This window comes from Varroa destructor, unplaced genomic scaffold, assembly GCF_002443255.2.
Source record: "Varroa destructor unplaced genomic scaffold, Vdes_3.0 BEIS01000003.1, whole genome shotgun sequence".
Lineage (NCBI taxonomy): Eukaryota > Metazoa > Arthropoda > Arachnida > Mesostigmata > Varroidae > Varroa > Varroa destructor.
The window spans coordinates 6,198,098-6,215,727 of NW_019211456.1; the positions used below are offsets into that span (position 1 = coordinate 6,198,098).

General features: G+C 39.3%; 1 protein-coding gene across 5 annotated transcripts; it reads left to right on the top strand.

Annotated features, from left to right (window-relative positions):
- The first annotated feature begins 3,051 nt into the window (after positions 1 to 3,051).
- Positions 3,052 to 11,788, top strand: LOC111248170 (uncharacterized). 5 transcript variants are annotated; one of them, XR_015323768.1, is made up of 5 exons: positions 3,052 to 3,184; positions 4,640 to 4,938; positions 7,349 to 7,465; positions 9,697 to 9,843; positions 10,563 to 11,788. XR_015323768.1 is itself a non-coding variant. In XM_022800024.2 (4 exons), the coding sequence occupies exons 1-3, from the start codon at positions 3,121 to 3,123 to the stop codon at positions 7,463 to 7,465; spliced, it is 480 nt and encodes a 159-aa protein (XP_022655759.1). In that variant the 5' UTR covers positions 3,052 to 3,120; the 3' UTR covers positions 9,697 to 11,788. The 5 variants fall into 5 exon arrangements, 3 of the variants coding, with proteins under 3 accessions (XP_022655759.1, XP_022655761.1, XP_086839748.1); XM_022800024.2 differs by having other exon boundaries at positions 9,697 to 11,788; XM_022800026.2 differs by lacking the exon at positions 9,697 to 9,843 and having other exon boundaries at positions 11,231 to 11,788.
- The last annotated feature ends 5,842 nt before the right edge of the window (positions 11,789 to 17,630 follow it).

The following is a 17,630-nucleotide window of genomic DNA, read 5'->3' on the forward strand; positions in this document are numbered from 1 at the left end:
ATGTTATTTTTCAGCGCGAATGAGATGGAAGGCTATTTTCTGATTAGCAGGCTTGTTTCTTTGTCGACTTGACAACCACGTGTGCGTACGTATGTTCGTCGGACGACCGCATCCAAATGGAGACAGTGACCTGTATCCGCTAAGTGATAGGGCTTTCGTGCCGGGTGCACTGTTTACGGCTTTTTTGTTTGTTTGTTTAGCCAATTCCCGTGCCTGTACAGAACAAATACCCTAACTCTTCGATTATGGACTTCCACTCCATACTTGCTCCATTGAGAACTGACAGGACTATAGGGACCTAAAGAGTTTTGCTTACTCTATTGATGAAATTTGGTCAGCTTGATACGTTGCAAATTGAAAAGTTAGCGTATTGCCTGAGGCCTGTAAAAGTATACCTCAGTAACACATTCTGTTCGCTTCTCATTAACTACTGAATCCCGGCTGAGTTCATCTCATCGTCAACGTCAGCATTAGTGATGAGGAGTTACGTTTTTCCAGTTTTAATAAAGTTATAATGATTGTATGTATCTTCGTATACATTTAGGTACTAAGACTTTCGATTTAGTTATTGCCTCCGATATTACTTCAGCGTTCAGTACTTACACCTCTGAAGCTGCATTATTATGTGTTAACTTATCGCAGGTTTTGATGGATCCTGTTCAAAGGCTAGGAGTACCTAGTTATCTGCACGCGAAGCGCAAAATATGCTACGACAATCAACCTATTTAAGTAAGTTCTAGGATCGTGAAACAAGTGTACGTTTTGTATCATGAGATAAGCCCAGTTCGAGGGAAGAGCCACAGCTTTTGTATCTTAGTGTGTTATACTAAGGGGGATCGTAACCTATTTTTGAGCTGATATGGATAACATGGAAAAGCGAAAAATGAACGAGCTATCTATAGTAAACAATAGCGCAAATAGGAAAATGTTATGGAACGCGGCCTCCACACGGCCGTTCTTGCCGTAACACGTACATTTAATGTAAGTATCAGGCTTGTAAGTAACTGTCTAAACCTCTAGGACGTTCTCCAGGATGCATGCAACGCGACCATGTTATTACCGATGGGATGGCGTTTGCCATCCCACCACGACTTTGGGTTTCTTCTAGGCTGGAAAATTTCCTAAATCTGTGTAATCTTCTAAATAAACAGTAGGCCCACGTGTGTTTATTTTTGCCTTGTATTAATATAGGTGCGCTAGAAATATTCACATAGCATATAACAATGTTTTATACATACGAGATGTCAACTCTCGTGTACGATATTATTTCAAGGCTAAGATGACTCCATTTAAGTATAAATTGAACGCGTATATTGATACTGAACGGTAGCACAGTATGGGGTGGAATAGATTCCCGAACAGCACATGGATTAGAGTAGAGATTAGGGTTCGCATCACTGGCTATGGAAAATGCAATTAGTGAAGGGATTACATTGAGTGTAAAGTAATTAACAGTTACACGAAGGCAATGAATCAAGGGAGTCACCGTTAATGGTGAAACGGAAGAAAACACAGGGTTGTTCTTGTGAAGCACATTACGTATACAGAACTAGTACCCCCTACCCACTAGCGGGGTTATTTAGCTTTCAATGCTTGACAACATTTAGATATTAACCCATATGCTGGTCAAGCGATACCACGTGCACCGTGAAATTAAACATACAGTTTAAGTTGACTTCAAGCGGTTGATGTAATTTCGATTTGTCTAGTTTCGTTGTAACATATTATCGACAAGCAGGCTCTTCTCCATTGCTCTGAACCGTGTATCGTCCGTCGTGTACAGGCTGCAGTAAGGACTTTCCATATGCGTCTCGTGTGACAACAAAAATGTCCTGATCGAAATCGATAGAAACTAATAGTATTCTGTGCTTTATCCACCATTTGTGAATCCACTACCTGTGACGACTGCTAACAAATATTATTGACGATTTCAAACGGCATCGTGACAGGTAATAAATGCACCAGTTTATACGATATGCGGCTCGCAGGCTTTTTACAGAAACAGATTGTATCTGGTAAAAATTGTTCTATTGAATAAAACGCCTAATTAAACTCCCTAATTACTGCTTATCGCTGCGTCCTGGGGCGCGGGAAATGATGGCCAGTGCAAGATATTATCGTACCTATTTAACACTGATGCCATCAAGAATTATTAAGCTAGCAGTCACTATACGCTACATTGCATATAGCTCGTGATAGTGGCACCGCTACTTTTCTGTAATTTACAGGGAAGCCAGTAGATACATCTTGTCATGTCCACAAAGGAAAGCTCGCACCTTATAATTTTAGCTTTGTTGGCCGGAAATTACGCGGCAACAGAAACGCTTTGTAAAGATTCGTTTCCGGCCAAATCCCGTTTACGAGCACTTCTACTACCCACCAGTAGCGACAACGGTCGTCTATAGCTCGTGAGACGAACCGCGCCGAAGGATTGAACGGTACGTTAACGCGTTCACCGCTCCTGAATCACCATCATCATATGACAAGCAACAGACGGCTCTGTCTGGCCACGGTGCGCGGTCAGTCAATAACATAAGCGTTTCATAATCCAATCATCTGTTACATTATTTCTAATTGAAGCGATGAGGGAGATGAAAGACGATATAATCAAAGTACTATTCTGAAATTCTGTTGTACGTGCCGCCTACAGTCACTATGACGTCATTCCACAACGTCCTGAACCGTTCCACTGCCTGCATATGGTAGGAATGATCTAACAGATCTTAGAATAATGCAGCGTTCGTCGTTATGACTTCTGTCATTTATCAGCTCCGAGCGATGGATGGTGAATTAATTCAGCGGCGCAGAGATCGCCGACGTAACCTTGATACGAACTTGCGGGTGGCGTGATTAGGGGCACCGAAAGGTCAATTGAGCGTAACGGTCCGTATGCGTATAAGACTATTCCATTCATTTCTTCATAAATGGACGGAAAGATCGCATTGAATTTAATTCATATCTAGTCAGTACTCCATTACCCTTTCCTGTTTCGTTTATATATGTGAGTACCCATAGTATAATCGGAGCCCGTTCCAGTATCAGTGTCATAATCCATTACCTATTGCAGTTAGATCGCCGGTGAGCGCCACCACCACAACGAGTACAATCAGGGAAGATAAAATGTGTAAATTCGTTGGTGTTCGATTTGTGTTACAACTACAGCTACAGTTGATTCTTCATGCCGGTGAATAAATCTGAGGATTAATTTCCAAGCCCAAGAAGTTAGATCAGAAAACGCCCTACTTCATTCAACGTAGACGATACAACGTTACATGTATCCATATATGTATAATTTACAATAGGAACAACTCGCTCATTCATATGTTTGTCGTTGAACTCGTGTATACATGCGTGTCCGCTCAACGTGAACCTGCGTGACTCACGATGACTGCTGGAAAATACTAATCTGGAACCGTATGACACGGACGATATGAGCAGAACCTCTCAAAGTTATTCTTGCCAATTTACTGCATACGGTTTCTCTCAGACTAAACCGCGGTATCATTTAGTTGGCGTTCATCCAAGCGGCCATGTCTAGCTGGGTGTACAGGTATAGACCCGACACGGTTCTATCGTATTTCTATTACGCGTGCAACCGATATTATCTTGCTGCAAGCTAGTGTTCTTCCCGTGGGCGTTATGGACCGAACAGGGTCATAGTATCACAAGTCGTCGCGTCGTGGGCAAAAACAATTTTCAGGTTTTACTGCCCCAGATTTCGGTTCGTCGCACAGACTACGGTCGAATGCACCCGAACCAAGCTGCATTGCCCATGTCGCTTAGTATTCTATTTGGACGGAGCGAATCAAGGCTCTGCTCCTTGCTGAGGGATACATTCTATATGTACTTACGAAATTAGAGCCTAGATTAACTTATTGTTTTTCCGTTGTACGATACGCCATAACGTTATCAAGACCTGCCCTTACGATCGCGATAAAACTGCAAGCGTTTGTTTATCTCGTCGCTATTGGTGTCATTCAAAACAAGTCTCGATCGGAAGAATCACCGCTCGTACTATAAGGCGAATCTATTTTTGTTTCTGGCAGAATAAGGAAAAAGTACAGTTTCTCGGAGAACCGCATAGAATATCTATGTTTCCGTTGCTATTCTCATTATCTGTGCAGGTATCAATTGTATTGACCTGATCAGTTAAGTCAGGCCTGTTGACGGTAAAAAAATAATATTTGCTCAGCTCATACATCACTAGGACACGGCTACATCTACTCAGGTCATACGAGAAATAGGGAGAGCTAAGATAAGTTTCTGACAAATCTGTTTAATAATGTTTAGTTATGTTCCATTTAATCACTCTGAGACCATCGGGCATTTAAGCTGCTACATCTTCCTGGTATCAGTTGATAAGAGTTTGCGAAAATTATTCAGTACCATTTTGCTGCTGTTTGTCATGTAGCAAAAAACCACTAACGAGAAGCATGCAACAGGCTGGTAAGGGTTTGGAGAATTGCTGAATCTTCACCTTAAAAAGTTAAAGCCGCAATTAGGTATTTATCTTGTCTTAGGCGTCAGACGATTTTTATTTGGACATTTCTAAGCGTAACAGTGGGAAAGAAGCTCTTTGCTGGAACTTAAACTGATAGAGATGATGACCACTGTTAATCCGATTTCTATATCATTGCAGTTGACGTTAAATTAGTGGACACCGTGAACATGTTCGCCGATAGAATGCCCCCGCCGGGTGGGCAATGTCGTAATCAAATAATGCAGTCACGGTCTATGAACATCTCGATCATTATACAACCGCCCCTCTTTAGTCTGGATTCGGGCCGACAATTTCTCCACACGCGTCAGTTTTGTTTACTGCCGACTAACTTACGGCTAAATGATAAGGTACTTAAGATGAAGTATGCCGAGGCTGGATTTTACATGAACAAAAAACTAGCGAAAGCACAACTCGCCGCAGAAAATGGAAATCAAGAGGTGAGTAGAATCGACTTCCAATAGTGTTTATTCTATATGCTAATAAACATAAGTTATTTGGTGACTTTCAGTTTAAGTTAGCAGTGATAAAATGACTCGTTTGACGCAGTTTTATTTTTATTGAACAGAAAACGTTCGTTGTTTAATAGTAGTTGCGTGATATGGGGTTTTTGTAACTCGTCAAGTTATTTCTACTATATGAACAAATCTGCGGAATGAACGCTTCAGCATAGCATCAAGAACTTTGCCCCACTAGGGGGAACGGATCTTTGACTCATCTAATGATATGCCGTTTTGGACATGAACTTTGAATCGGTAATAGCGACATGTTCATAGCTAGCGTGGCAACACGCGCGAATAGATGCACATCAGCCACCCAGACCAATTTCGCTTCAACAAAGTTAAATGTTGTTTTTTCATTGACCAATTGTGGACTTCTCACAGTTCAAGAAGATAACTATTCTTCGAGCATATCGATAAGTTAAACGAGAATTACACTTATTTCACATAATTCTCGTATCACACATTATATGTAAACAAACCAATTAAAGCTACACTAGCTTTGTTATCAATACAGTTCCCACTCGCTGTCCCCCACAAACGTCGTATGTTTTGTTTTTTCAAATCGCCTTCGTGACTCACGATAAAACCCTTTAGCTCAATACGTCTCTCTCAATAAATCTGACCTACGCAGAATTGTAGACATTACGCAACTGTTACACTATTTCAGCTCATTTTATTAGCTTGCTATTACATTGTTTATAAATATACATATGTATATATTTTTTAAAGCCAATGATATACGTGACAATGTGGCATATTGTCACGTATGGGCGATTTAATTGCTCTACGCCTTATTCTTATATAGTAATGGTGAAGGAAATGCATAGAATTCGGCTATGCTACCGACGTGCGTGTCCTAATATACGGTCTAGGACCATCTCCGCTCCAGGCTAGTTTCGATCTGCTCCGTGTGTTCAACCTGAGCCATTCACCTTGACTGCGAAGACGACACACGTCGGCGTTAAAGCGTACGCCCCTTAACATATCCTACAACCGATAGCCTTTGTAACTGTAGCCGCCCTTAATAACCGGAAAAAAGCATCGGAGCCCACGCCTTCGGCCATCTAGAGTTCAAACTTCAGCAACCTTCACACCAGCATCCTAATCTATGAATATATACTAGGGCCAATATAGAAGCATTTCAGTATCTGCTGTGCGGTTGTTTGAATGCTTACATGTCTACCTGTCTTTCCAGAATGACGAAACATAATTATGGCTTCGGGCACCGCGCAAACGCACCGATCTAGTTGCTAAAGAGAAGACTTTGCACACTAAAAAAAGACTAAAAGAAAAGACTTGACACACCGTAGCAGGGACAGCAGTTTAGCCAACTACGTACGCCGGCGACACTTCGGCTCTTGCCTATCTCGTTGCGTTCGATAGTCGTGTGCAAGCTTCGCAAGTTCCGCGAGGCCAGACGGCGATGCTACAGTCTGGTAGTTCATAAGTCGTCACACAGGGACGATTTCTTGGTGTCTCTTTTGAACGCCTTGAAGTGCACGTCTTGGACGCAACTGAGTAGAAACTGCTTCTTCCGGATGAACATAGACAACCTTTTATCACCTAAGACACCACATAACGTTCTTTCGTGTAGGGTATCGCTTCCATAGAAGCCACTAGAAGAGGCGAGCTTCGAATTCATCCCAAAACGTAATGCTGCCTATAGATGAATATAGCGCTGAACTGGACCTGGTGAAAATCCGTTAAGAATCCCGAACAAACGCTTATGCGACTAGCCTGATCGATTGCCCAGGCCTCAATTACTCGAGAAATGCTAGACTTAGCGGCAACGGGACATTTTGTAAAGCTCTCTAATACAGACAGTAGCTCTGTAACTTGTCGTACCGCTCTATTTATACTCGATTTGACTAGTCTTTCAGTTCGGACGAATTGCTCTCCTGTCGCACCGCCAATTGTAGTAACGACGCACTAGGATCAGCACAAATGCAATTAGTTTACAACTGATCTTCATATAGCAGTAACGACGGAAGCACCTAGGACATAATATACCATTGTGCGCGTCATAGCAACAGTGGAACTTCAATATCGAACGGTCTTGATCTTCAATGATTTACAAAGAACAAGGCATATTTGTCGGCTAGTCTTAGTGACTTCGGTCATTGTATTAGCTCTAGCTTGAATCGCCTAATATCCTTATTTAAAGGATATTAAGGTATCTTATGAAGGAAGACGCAACTTGCTAAAGTCCCTGTCCTTTGGTCACCTGAAAGCGTATGTAAGACGCGATTTAGAAAGTGATCTTCACTTTCACATGTACCTCTCGTATGTGAAGAACTACTCGAAGTTATTGTAATAATTCTATTAAAGCCACTGTTTACTCTAACAGATGTATCCGCTTTCGCCTCGAAGCGATAATGAAACTGAGTTCGGTTTCGCGATTCGCCGTGAGCCTTCACTTCGAATCAATATTATCAACGGCATCACGAACAACAGCCCTGTCTAGGTGAGTACCGCGTTCAACGACAAGAAATCAAGTTTATTGTTCGTGTAATTATTTTGTTATTTGTATCTCCTAGATTACCCAGCAAAAGCACGGCATCAGCTATTATGTTAAGAAAAGATTACCTGACTGACGCCGGTTTACAGCCTAGAATACCCCTATTGCACGCAGATTAAATCAGAAATGCGTCTGTAGAAGGATCGAAATCATATCTAGATACGTCCCCCTTTCGGAGCTCCCTTTAGTTCAGTTAAAGAAATCGTTCAATATTTTTATCATTTGCTATCTACAGCAGGGACTTGAATACGTTGATAATCATTAGACAAAGATAATTACATATGGCGGCCGTGTGCTGATATTATCAACGTGAGTTATACAGGAGCCAAGATGATCTGAATCGCTATTTTCTCGTTTTTATATGACTCCTAAGCTTACAAAGTGATTCGCCGGTACTCGTGAGTTTATAGTTTCAGATGTTAGGACAGAAAACATATGCAGCAGGTACCCCTTTAAACGGTTACCCAATGAATCGTAGAAAGAAATTTGAGAGGAAAGAGAGGAAGCCATACAACCGAAAATGAATTCTTTCATATGGCAAATTTCGTCTAATCTCAACGCTGTCAATAGGCTTATAAAGGCAACGTCATTTCTTCGGATATAGATACCTTTATTTTTCAGCAGAGAATGAGAACATGAGTCCTATCAAAACAAGGATCCATGCTTGTATGGAGTTAACGCTGAAGTGATCGCCAGCTGTTGATTAGTTCATAGTACTCTCCTTTATTTAATAATTCTTAATGTCATATACAATCTGCAGTCGCATAACGATCCGGCACAAAGATTTGTGAAAACCGGTCACCAGTTCTTGCCTGTAGAATTTTGTCGGTTATCAGGGTCTGTGTTCGTGTACTCTTTACAAAACTTGTAAGCAACAAGACGACGGAATCGAAGTGACGAAATGATCTATGTATGAGGCACGTCATTTACATGATACAGAAATCCAGCCATTTCATCTCTATCACGGTAGCATGCATCTAGAGGACGTTCACTTGAAGTCACATATTCACTCTGTTGATAGCTGTGCCCTTCAGAGGTGGCGCGCCCTGAATGAGTTTGAAAGTAGATACAAGAGAGTGTTCCGATCATGATGAGGGAAGATAACTAGGTTCTATTGTATACATAACGTACGCTTAAAGTTGAGACTGCAAGCGCATACAACTTCGGTTCCGGTAAAGCACCTAACATATCTGGTAATGAACTAATCGTTATGTAATAATGTTTACAAGTACACAAGATACCGCAGCATTTCAGCAGTCAACTTCTACGTTTAGCCTTAATTACTTATTGAAGTTATCTTCAATACGTGAATGAGTTAGGTAGGTTTCTTACTTGACTGTAGACTCGTATGGAATTGCTGCAAAACACACTTAAGCTTTTCATCAGAAACCTAAACAATGTTTAACTAAAGAACCTAAACATAGGCGTAATCTGGCGTGAACCTCCAAGGCTCTCACTCGGGTGGATTTTTGTTGTTTAGTTTAGATCGAACCATAAAATGTACCGATTGATCGATTTGGATGAAGTGACCGGCTAACTCTATACAATTGATTGAATGGTCGATTTTGAAGATCATTTATATCAGGGTAAAATTTAATAATTTAGGCGTAACTATGCTAGTTTATTCTATTATAACATTTTAATCCGTAGCCTGTATACACAAAGGTATATATATATATACATATGTTCATTAGACATTCTTTTTATGCTAAACTTCTATATACTCTTAAAGCCAAGCATCTTGAAGTTAGAATATCTTACAGCGCCTTTCTCAGGGGAGCAAAGTAGCGGAGCTAACTTTCTATATTCACTTCCCAATTCAATATTTCTTCAAGCGTTCTCAAGTTAGATTTTTCAGCCATGATTATACGAGTGTCCTTATATTGCGCCAGCAATAGGCTTCAGACAAGCAAAGTTTGAGGTACGTTTGCTTAGATACTACAGCCTTCGACCAAGAATAGGCCGCAGGTCGCCGTTGTGAGAAGACTTTACTAGTCCGCATGTATGTATATTTCTCTAAGTAAAGTATAAAGTCAGCAATTGACTAGCAGATTTTTTGCTAATCTTCGAAGAAAGAGATATTTCGTCGAGTAAAATTATGGCTAGATACCATATCCCAAAGACATCTAAAGCGAATAGGCCATATTGCAGCACATTTCGTCTGGTGCATATTTCAGGTTTCTACAGGTATACTGTTGGACAATACTGCGTATTAGCACTGTTATAAAACCTGCAAAGTGGGATGGGTACAACTGAGCGTCTTTCGGGAAACACAATGGACAGCCTAAACCTACAGCGGAAAAGTTGACGGTTGCTCGTAGCAAGTAGGTCTGAAAAGGACCTGAGACAGTCTTGTTAATTTTGCACGACATGTACGCAGTATACATATGGATTAGATGCACGTGTATTACTAGGAGGGTTATCGTACGGACTCGTTGAGCTGTTAGACATCATCCTCTGTAATACACACAGTAAATAATCTAGTACTTGACTCAGCAGCAGCTTTATTGGTTATTGTCGTAAGGTAATAGGAACCCTGGATTGCACGCGGTACTAGCCGAAGCATGTTTGCTTTTTTTCCTATGTATTAACGTTCAACATAACTAGCTGCAAAAAAAACCCAGTTTGTCTTGTTTTAGATTGGTTGTAGGGGTAAATACGTACAGCCCCGAATCACTAAACTACAAGATACAGATAATTTGATCGTTTGTTTTCCACACTGAATGTACATAGATATATTTAGGAGGCATTCTGATCTTTTGTTATTTGCAGCTTTTTGAACCCATTTTTGACGATCTATATGTCGACACATATATAGTAAACCTTATATATATATATGTATGATGCAATAGGCAAAGTAAGATTCAATACAGAGGGCGTCTGATCACATGGAGGTTATATAGATTTGCACACTTGTGTATAACGATGCCACCTTCCTATGTTACAAATAGCCAATGTCACTGATTTATTTTTGCTCAACTTTCTCTTATAGTACTAGGTATGACGATTGGTTTAATAGTATCCATCTTATTACTTCTCATAGGTTATTATACCAGCTGCACATGAGGTGGTAGGAACATGCTACAACAAAGACCTGAAGAACTGTCATAGAAGGAAACGAAACGAAGGTCATAAAGTTTTCTCACCTGCTGCTACAGGCTAAATAACCACCTCTCTAAGCTACCTTATATATATATATATATATATATTTATAAACTGACTAAGACGAAGACGATAGGGTTGAAAAAGGGACGTAGTACAACGGTCATTGGCATATTGTTTTTTTGTCAGGTCGCTGCCTATATAAACTTGGGGTTTGCTCCTTTCCGTGACCGACACATATTTCACTGCACACGTCAACAACAGATGCAGGAAAGCCGTGTTGGCCGCATAGACGATTACACCGCCTCACTACATGTCCCTCGCAAACGGTCTTAGCTGGTCTGATTTCGAAATAGTTCCGATGGCAACGTATGAAATGCACATAATTTTCGAGGATCCTTCAGTAAAGAACCCCGAACATTTGAGTCGAATCAAAGCTTTCTTCCTCTAGATAGACATAATGACCCGAAATTGTCTCGGGTATCTTCTAATCGACTCACCATTGCAATCTGTCGCTTCGAGTTCTCAATAACGTAAGCCTTCAAGACGAATCTCAAGAGCCGAGAAAAAAGAAATCGGCAGAGGTTGATAGGAAATTCTTTGCTTCAGGTGTGATAAAGAACAACGAGCGAAACGGGGCGAACCTCTAAACAAAAATGTCGTCACTTGCTTCACCAAAGACTCTATAGGAAACCGAACCCAACAATACATACAGGCGCCCCAGATGCAAAAGAAATTGCGGTGGATACCATGTCGCACGTTATTCCCTAGTACCATTTCTTATATATATATATATAAAACAAATTTGTTTTATATAGACTCATACAATCCATATGACGCAAACTGTTTCTGATATTGAAATATATATTGTGTTGCAGAGCTGTATTTATGAAGTTTTTGACTATTACCAGAAAAAATGATAAACAGACGATAATAATTATGATTATATCAATAATTATATTATAATAATAAATAGAATTTGATTTATCATCGAAAACGTGAGGAGTAATTGGAGCAGTTTAATTATCACGTACTGCGTTAATTAATAACAAAATTTTGTAAAAAAAAAAGAACTGATGCATAAACAGCAGGCAAACTGCTATTCTAATGATTATGACTAGGATTAATTCCCAAAGTGTTCTTCTTGTATTGTTGAAATAATAATAATGATGATAGAAGTTAAATGAGAAAGAATAAATAAGAATTATCTATGATCTTCTACGGAAAAAGTACAATATCTGATAATGAATACCAATAATCCAAAAATAGTTGATTCTAGTTATAATTTCTATACAATGGGGCTAAGAATATAATACCCTTAGCAAAAACATGAGCTGAGAAAACCGATGATAAATATCCATCTTGATTCTGTAGTTAGCCTTTTTTTATCCTCTAACGAATTAGCTGCTTCATCCGTCCAATACTTCGTCTTGCGTGTGTCGTCCATGAAAAAAGGCTCTTCTTTTGGTCCAATTTTTTCAAGATCTCTTTTTGAGTATTTTTAAATGTTTAAGAATAATTCTACGCTTTCATATTTCATTTTTCCTTACTGTTTAAAAATGGTTCACACCTCGCACTCTATAATTTTTCAATGATCGCTAAACGCTTTCTAGATCTCTCTAAACTTTTGAAAGTGACTAGAGTTACTGATGATAATCTTCCTTGTTACCTCCGTTATGTTCGATGTAAAGGAGGAGACAAATTCACTGCTACGTAAAATCAACAGACGGTTTCGAACAGACAAAAGCATTTGGATAATCATTAAGCGAATAATTAAATTCTATGTGCCAATAAATTTAGCATGTTAACGCTTTCGTACCTAATGGTTATTCCCTCAAGTTAGAGACCATTTGGGAAAATCTAAATTTTTCCATAGTGCAAGGGAACTTGTTCAGTCTAATTATCTAATCCGAGAATGAAAAATGTGTTCCCAAGTTCACTTTTGTCCGCAGCTTCACTACTGTAATACGTTCAACTATGAAGACCCTAGGACGGGTGACACTTACTCGTTATATTAAGTGGAATTGTTTAGTATAGTTGCGCAAGCGGACCAGAATTTGCCTCGCTGCTGCTAAGGGGAAGAGCGTAGGGCCGTAGAAGTAATCTATGTTTGAGCTCAAATAATCATACAGTATTTCTGTATTTATAATCTACGATTGACCATGGAATGTCGACAAGAAAAGTGCGGTCTATTTTGCACCTGGTGAAAGCTATAATTGCCAATGATATAGGCTGAACCTTACTGCGAGTCGATAGCTCTCATCGGCCGTCAAATAGGCTCAAGGACCGTTTATACGTCGATGTGGACAGAGGCTAGCAAATTATCATTTCGAGGACTGTGATTATTTTGCCCGCATTTTGGATCTCCATAGGATACTCTCACAAAGTGGATAGCTTCTTTTGTCGTGTAAATTTCAGGCTAGTCGCGATATCTTGTACTATGGTAACATGTTGAAGTTTGTATTCACTATAGAGTACACCAAGTGCCTGTATCAAGCCTAAAAGATATTTCTGAGTTTAAGGTGCGGAACCGCCGTAGAGCATTGCTCTAGACTACCAAACCCAACAAGTTCCGCATATGTATCACCAAAACTGAGTAAAATAATCCTTAGAATTTTCCTTAGTACGGTTTATAGTAAAAATACATATATAGTATACGTGCGCAGATCGCGCAAACAACAGTTGTGTGCTTACCTTAAGCCCCCATTCATAATAAATAATAGTATAATTCTGTCTAGCAGCCTACTCTGAACTCTTTAAACTGCAATAAGCTGACTCAGATAAAACAAGTACAAATATATGGAACTTAAAATACACAAAATATTTTTGATAAATTCATCTAATCAATCAACAAGCTCCTATAGAAGTAGCCTTTGAACCTGTATGGAGCGATTACGTATCCTGTGGTCTCTGTCGGGCCAACTTAAGATCTGCTGCGAGAAGCACGATTGGTTTTCCCAAACCCACCAGGAAATTAGCTGTTTATACTCTATTTATTTAATTACTCATCTCTACTATGCCTTTTAACTACAGTTTTATACTTTAATTGTCATCAGTTAATAGTTAATAGTGGCCTGATAATTATTCTGAACTCGCTTGTAGTCTGCCGATTGATCTCTTTCGACGAATCCTAATGTATCACCACTGTTAAATGTGAATGAAATTGTGGATGAAGTAAGCTTTTTATGTTGCAAATGAGGGCCACATGAAACGCTGTTAGTGTGCCTTTAGAAAGATTACACATGTACGCGCCATATAAACCTTCGAACATCTCTGTATTCAATGAACCATTAACCGGTTCCAAAATAAAGCTCTCCGACAAATAGTAAGTTCTGGCTCTAGGGTTGAAGTAAGTCCCTGTTGGCCAAACTTGTGACCGCTGAGACTATGCGCGCTTCTGTAGATGTTACTTATTCTACAAAATGATTTTAATCTCATAAACAAAACACATTGTTTTCAAGGCACAAGGAAACGTACACGTTTCATTACAATGGCAACGATCAACAGGAACACCCTTCGTATAACGCAATGCGTGTTTTTTACTTTGAGCGTCGTACTTACGGTGATAGCTTTAATTGCTTTATTTATTGGCGCACTTTTTTGTACATACTGAATAGAGTTCAGGCGCCTAATAGACTATGAGACTTTTCACATGCTTCCGACTCCATTATACTAATCATTATCATCGGAATGCTACTGGGGCTCTTTGTCCAGATCGGATGTGGTGATCCGCATGTGTGTTAGTATGCGTTGGGTGCTGGTCACATTCGTCATTATCACAACTACTGTCGTCGTCACGGAGTCCGCCTAAACGAGCAGAACGTAAAACAGTTTTTGTCTGACCTTATGCTCGGACTCATCGCAATGACGTCTGACGAAATTGGTAAATCGACGCATCCACGCTTGAATTTATCCAGGGGTACTTCGAGTACTGCGGTGATCGGAATGCGCTAGATTACGTCAAGAATCGTCTGAACTCTCAGAACTTCTGCACTGCAATGATCTATGAAGATGGTTTCAGGAAGATTATCTACATGTATCTATATAACAACAGGGGCATGTTTACTTCAGTGTTTATTCTCACCTTGGTTACCCAAGTGGTGACAGCCTGCCTTGCCGCAGCGATGTTGTTTTGTCTCTGACAAATGGCAACATGCAAGAAAATTGAACGCATTGAAATTTTTTTTTATTAGGTACTCATTCTGAGATAGGCATATCAGCTGATTAAATAATATAAGACAATATCGAACAGGCCCTATGACAAACCCAGAAATCAACTGTACATTATAATAACTGTGGTGTAGACACATAAGCCGCTCAGCATAACGTATTTTGAACCGTGTAGCGACTCACGCGACATCGCGGTTACTCTATTTCTAGAGTACTGCATAGTCGCGGTTCTTAAAAGCGTGCAGCGACTTCCAGCAAGTATGTTTTTTTTCCTTTTGTAAATGTAAGATAAGTTCTATACGAGTTCGATACGCTATACGAGTAAGCTGCGCCAGCCAAATGTGCAGCGTCTACCAAGTTATTGAAAATCGCGTTGCTTTACGCAGTAGAAATCAAGCGTTTTTAAATATGTACGTAAAAAATTATCTAGGCAATATAATAAGACGTTAGTAATAAGTTGTGGCCGAAAGAAACCGCTCAAATGAATCATTAAATCAACCCTATTCAATAAGCGCGTATACTTACTAACACTTCGTTCTAATGTTGTTTCTACGACAAAAGGCTAAAATGTCTAAAAATATATACATACCGCTTTCGCAAAGAATAAATCTGATGTTTAAGATTGCATTTGAAATACCGCAAGCTTTTTAAAAAGACGTTCTTATTTACACAATAAAGGAAGTTATTAATAAGTCGGCTAGAATTTACCATCGTTTTTATTGCAGAATTGGAGCTAAAAGGTTAGCTTGAATATTACACAATGTCCTATTAAGCGACAGCCATTTTGTATTTCGAAATGTTTAAATTGGCATTGCAAATAAATGAACTCAACATCATGGCCTCAATGCTAATAAACGCAACGTTAATTTTTTAAAAAACTAAAGTATATCCCTCTTAGAAAGATGCAAATGCAAAAGCCCCTCTATGAGTAATCTCATGCGTTCGGTAATCGTCATGGAAGGTTTTGCAAACAGGGAGAATGTCGAGGACTGTTTCGAGAAAGCACTTCCATTTGCTTCATTCCGGTGTGCAACTTTGTCAATCAGATAATTACAGTGACAAAAAGAATTTTTCCGATCGTAACTTGCTCGTAACCTCATCAACATTAAAGTAATACTTGTGGCAAACTCCGCGGAAGATTTTAATGTATTACGATGTAGTTGTTCTTTCAATCTGTATGAAAAAAGCGAGGTTGCGAATACTATTTGTTGCGCAAATCTTATTATCAATTCGGGACAAGTGTGAGTGTGATCGACTTGTGAAATACTCTAACTGTGTATGTATTTTCCGATACGAACAATGAAAAATCTAATAATAATGACCCTGGCATATATTTCAATCAGGCATAATGATCTCCTTGTGCCGATTGCCATTCCAGAACCTGTTTCTTACATGCAAATTATGAGTCTTATAATTTTATCGTATTAAATCCAATAGTCCAAGATAATTTAAGTAGTGAGATAGAACTTTTTTTTACTCACTTTTTTGTTGCAGAAAATAATTCTCCATTCATTCAGCCACTTTTTCCTTTATATATTTCTATATCATATTTAGTTTAACGCTTTCTTCCTCCATACAGATATCCACCAGTCCATTATTGCAGTTCCTTGGCAGAATTACGGTTTAGAGAGTACGTGCTTATTCATATTTTTCTCCGGCTTCTTGTGTACATTTTCAATGGACAGTTGTTCTAGAAACAATAGTAATAATTCCTAGCTACAAAAACAAACGCGAATCAACTCAACCTTAAGCCACTTTTATTTCTGCTCCACTAAACAAAGAAATTATTGCAATATAAAGACCCAGTAACAAAAACTTACCAGGTAGTCATTACGGTGAACAAAATATACCAACTCTGTAAAGCTCAACACATTTTAGAAGTAAAGTCACCAGATGTTTAGTACTGGGTTGAATCTTAAGCGACGTTTCAAAGATACAATGGAATTTTTAAACAGGACAACGGCGTGTTAGTTAAGCTTCTTTTCTGGCAACCAAAAAATCTCTATAATGCAGATATTTATACAATATAAGGGAGCAATATTAATAATAGTAACCGCCGTATCTTTTGCAGTCATGGCATACTAGTTTGTCGCTAACTTAAATTAATGTGACTATGTGATTTCAGCCGGTTTGTGAGACTGCCTTTTTTCAGTAACACGTCCCAGCCGTACTTGAGTGGCTGCCTGCATCAGCGTGCATCCTCTAGATAAAGGGAGCCACTTCAAAGCTGGGTAAGCCAACGTTCAGCAGTCCACTCGGACACAGTGGACACTCTAGCTCTCCCTACGCATAGAACAAACCTATCAATCGCTTTGAGTGAAGTTTAATCGTGGCAAAACGCGGAGTAAACCAGAAAAAAAAAGGACTCCCAATTCGAGTTTGAAAAGAGAGCTTAAAAAATTACAAACAGAATTAGAAAAAATCATACCTACAACATGCTGATGCTCAACTGAGGGATAGCTTGTTGTGGTGTTTCAGTCGATCCACTTGAAACCACAGCTGTAAGCATCATAAGTCACCTGCACGTTTTAGGTGGTGCACGTTAGATAGAGATAGGCTATACTTTGTAATACGAAAAGCATAGAAAAATGAATATTAGGTTCTTTAGACTTACGCAATTTACCCCCAGGTAAATGAAACTGGTATATAGTGATTAAGCACTAATTTCACTGAGTATGCCAGTGTATTACTTAGCTGCTGCTTAGGTCATTCAACAACTCATTGTATTCAGTAATTGTTGTTTATGAATTAAATCTAATATATATTCCCACAAAAATTGCAGAAACAAAACAGTTTCCAAAATCAAGGCAACTACAGTCCGGACTCTATTACGAGCTTT

Bases quoted from the DNA above. Each gene is read 5' to 3' on its own strand.
- LOC111248170 (XM_022800024.2), top strand. From the start codon at position 3,121: ATGTGTAAATTCGTTGGTGTTCGATTTGTGTTACAACTACAGCTACAG. The intron at 3,185-4,639 runs GTGAATAAATCT...ATATCATTGCAG, and splicing joins ACAGTTGATTCTTCATGCCG to TTGACGTTAAATTAGTGGAC. The intron at 4,939-7,348 runs GTGAGTAGAATC...TTACTCTAACAG, and splicing joins CAGAAAATGGAAATCAAGAG to ATGTATCCGCTTTCGCCTCG.